General features: G+C 33.4%; 1 protein-coding gene across 1 annotated transcript; it reads right to left on the minus strand.

The window, feature by feature from the left end:
- Nucleotides 1-1,217: 1,217 nt before the first annotated feature.
- LOC128163666 (uncharacterized) lies at nt 1,218-3,128 on the minus strand. The gene is made up of 4 exons (XM_052827293.1): nt 3,031-3,128; nt 2,571-2,664; nt 1,872-2,015; nt 1,218-1,574 (listed from the first exon to the last, which is right to left on the minus strand). The coding sequence occupies exons 1-4, from the start codon at nt 3,049-3,051 to the stop codon at nt 1,297-1,299; spliced, it is 537 nt and encodes a 178-aa protein (XP_052683253.1). The 5' UTR covers nt 3,052-3,128; the 3' UTR covers nt 1,218-1,296.
- Between the last annotated feature and the right edge of the window lie 517 nt (nt 3,129-3,645).

Genomic DNA, 3,645 nt, shown 5'->3' on the forward strand with positions numbered 1-3,645 from the left:
ATTTCTTACAAATGTAATCCAGCTTCTTTTATTTCATACAGCAAACCAATCGGTTCACAAACCTTCAGGTCTTTACACCATTACTTACACAGGGACTAAATATTACATTGGGTAAGATCTCAAACTATATATTCTGTGAGGAAAAAAGAACTATGCCTGGGTCTCTGATTCTTTCATCAGGGTTTCCTTCTAACAGAATGAAGGGATGGTAGCTTTGGGGTTTTAATATTTCTTTTTTCTTACAATATTGGCGTTCGTAAAGGTTAATAGATTTTATACACCGAATTCATTTATATCTTGATTAGTACTACATGACGTAGTTTTTGTACCTTTTTATCTTTTTGCTGACAAGAAACCTACCAGAAATGATACACAAAGGCTTGGTCTCAAATGTAATTGGCTCTTGGTCCGGTGTACCGTTCATGTAAAGAGACAAGTAATGGTTCATTTAGGAACTAAGCGGTCTGATTAATTGATTGATACGATTGTGTTATGGATCTGCTAAACTTGTAAGATGATTATGTTGACCTGTCAGATCGTTATGCTGACCTGTCAGATCTTTTTCCTGACGTGTACTTTATTCACATCTAAACAGTCAACACAAACATGTCTATGTACAAATTGTCTGAAAAGACGACATAATTATCTGACAGGACAACTTAATAATAACAATAACTGCAGTCTGGATATAACCTTGCAATGTTCCTCGCCTACCACAAGGCAGGATGTTTTACAACATATCAAATGTATGTCAGTTTACGATTATTGCATGATAGAGTTACGGTACGTTTTGTCATAATGCAATACTTGTTGTTCATTCATTTTGAAATCTAACAAGCAGGCAAATTAACAGGTTGATTTAAGATGCAACAATACCCATTCGGTTGTTCAAGATCGAACAATCAATATTTGTTTTGAATGATTGTAATTCTTTGATTGACTTTTAAACAAGAAAACTGTCTAGGATATATTTGGGGCCAAATCTAATCATTTTGGACAGTCAAAGTTTTCTTCTAACCAGAAATAATAATTGGTCATTAAATTTGGAAAATATATCTTATTAGAAGTGAAAATAAAAATTATTAAACTTATTTCAATTAGTGGCCAAGCAAGATAATTGGGTCTAGCATAAACACTTGCAGAGTTGCGTGCTAAGTTGCGGCGCTAAATATTGTTAAAATATTCTTAATGATGCCCCCAAAAAAATTAACAAATGGTTTTTCCATTCTCTATATATTTATTTTGAAATCGAATTCCAACAAACGGTAATTTTTCCCATCTCTAACGATTATTATTTTATCGTTTGTGGCCGTAAGAGACATCATTACACGGTCCACGGCACCATGCTGGACAGTAGCTGGATCTCGTGCACAGCACTGCTGATATTCTGTTTGCAAATTTGTGGCAGTTGTTCCTAAATAGCCCATAACGTCCAAACGTACACCTGTAGTTTTTGGCGCACCCCTCGATACAAGCCAGGCTGATGCTGCTGTAACCGGCTGGGCGGCTCTCTATGCCCCCGCTACATTTATCTCCCTCTAAGCGAGAGTTAGAGATGGCAACCTTCGAATTTCCTACAAAGTTTTAGAACAAGGTATCAAATCCAAACGGACGTTGCTTTGGGTAAAAAACAAATACAACATCAAATATATTCCGAGTCTTTTGCTATACATGCAATGTTGTAAAATTATTTTGAAAGAATTCTTCTCTGAGAGTTATAAAGCTTATTTTTGCAAAACATAATTAAACAACAATCGCTTTTTAAACTAGCTTATTGTGAAGATCGAGGACGATTACACTACATCACAAAAAATTAACAATCAATGGGTTTACTTCATTTTAAAAAGAAACCTAAATGATGAATTTCTCACCAAGAAAATCGAAGTATTTCCCTTTGTAGTAAATGAAGCGATGAGAAAATGCCCAAGTACTTCTTGATGGAGCCGACTCTCTTTTGCCTTTCTTTGTCATGCAGAGCAGTTTAGTGGTGCCAAAATAATACGGAGACGCTCCGCCTGTTGGAAAAACGAATAATTGTTCCTGGTATCAGTTTATCTGCAGCATAACTTTTTACTCGTCTCCATCTTTTTCAAATGAGAAATGACAAAACATGATTGGGGTGGAAGAGTAACAGACGTAATACCTATTTTTTAAGGTTACCAATTGTGATCGTTCGGGACAAGTGTGTGGATTTTTATTTAAAATTGTACTTTTAGAGATAATTTACTGGCACATTGGTGACATAGATTTATTCCTTGCAATGTGTAACTAAAATTAAACGAAGGGGTTAATGGTAAAGCGATGCATTTTGATTTTGTTCTCCCTTTTATTTAACTCTCTTTTTCTGAACCTTATATTTTTTAATTTAATTCAGTACATGCCAATATAGAGCTGTGTACAAAATTTAGTTCTTTAGGAATGAAGAATCATTTTTTGTCTTTTATAGGAATATCAATTTATCAAGATTTCAAACCCAGTAACGCTAAATGGGTTTCACAAGATTATTTTGAGTAAAAAAATCAGTAGACGTCATAACTGTTTTTAGAGTAGAAATGTAGGGGTGTACTGACTTCTGGAGGGACATCTTCTTCGACTTGTTCTTCTTCTCCTCCACCACCAAGCATCAGAATCCTCGATGAGGAGCGCACACACCAAGATGGCGACCTGAAAATGAGAAAATCAAGCACTTTATTCACTGGAAAATGCGAAGAGCTAGGTTTATAAGAGGCATAAACTTTTCAAACCCAGTTCAGTTTACGCTCATTGAATTATGTAGCTATTGTATCAAGTTTTACATGTATGTTTCAATTTTCAAAGTACGATATTAATAAATTAAATTAAGTAATAAAAAAATATTAATTGGAACTTTATAAGTCCCCTTTGCATTGTCCAGTACTAAGCACATTGACTATATTATCACATTAATTGATTAAGTGATTTTTATACAATTAATCAAAAGTTTTTTTTTTTTTAAATAAAGATTTGAGTGTTTTAAATATAAATGAATGTAATTTTTTTTAACCAACTTACCAAGAAGAATCGTATTTGCATCTTGCAAGATTTGGATATAAGCAAGAAATAACCTGCAACATGTTTCCCCGCTGATTTTATACTGCTATTAACACCGCGAAAGTGACTCTCCGTATTTCGTGTAGTGCAAGTTACATAGTACAACTCTATCATCAGCACGCAAACATTTGACATTTGCTGGATATTGGTTGTCTATTCATTTTTTTTCATTAAACGTTATTAGATCTTTATTTGTTCCCTTTGTCGAATCTAGCAAAGCCTGAAATCCAGTGTAAGACCACTTTGGTCAGTGGGAATAGATATACATGTATGGTTCATTTGGAACAGTAGTGTATTCAAAGATTACCAATTTAAGTTTTAGTTTAAACTGAGAAATCTTAATCGTTTAAAATAATAGATAAACATTTATTACATTAAAAGATAAAAGATTAGATAACCATTTAAAAAAAAATAGATTTTATACAGTGATACGTACTGATAAAAAAAGCAAATTCATACACAGCATAAATTTGTTCCTCTGGTTGTTTTCTTCAAAAACTAGCTATTTCAAAGTCTTCATATAAACATGTACATTAAGTATAGCAATGGGTATGAAAGGCTCATTCATGTCAAATA

This window comes from Crassostrea angulata, chromosome 9 (genome assembly GCF_025612915.1).
Source record: "Crassostrea angulata isolate pt1a10 chromosome 9, ASM2561291v2, whole genome shotgun sequence".
Lineage (NCBI taxonomy): Eukaryota > Metazoa > Mollusca > Bivalvia > Ostreida > Ostreidae > Magallana > Magallana angulata.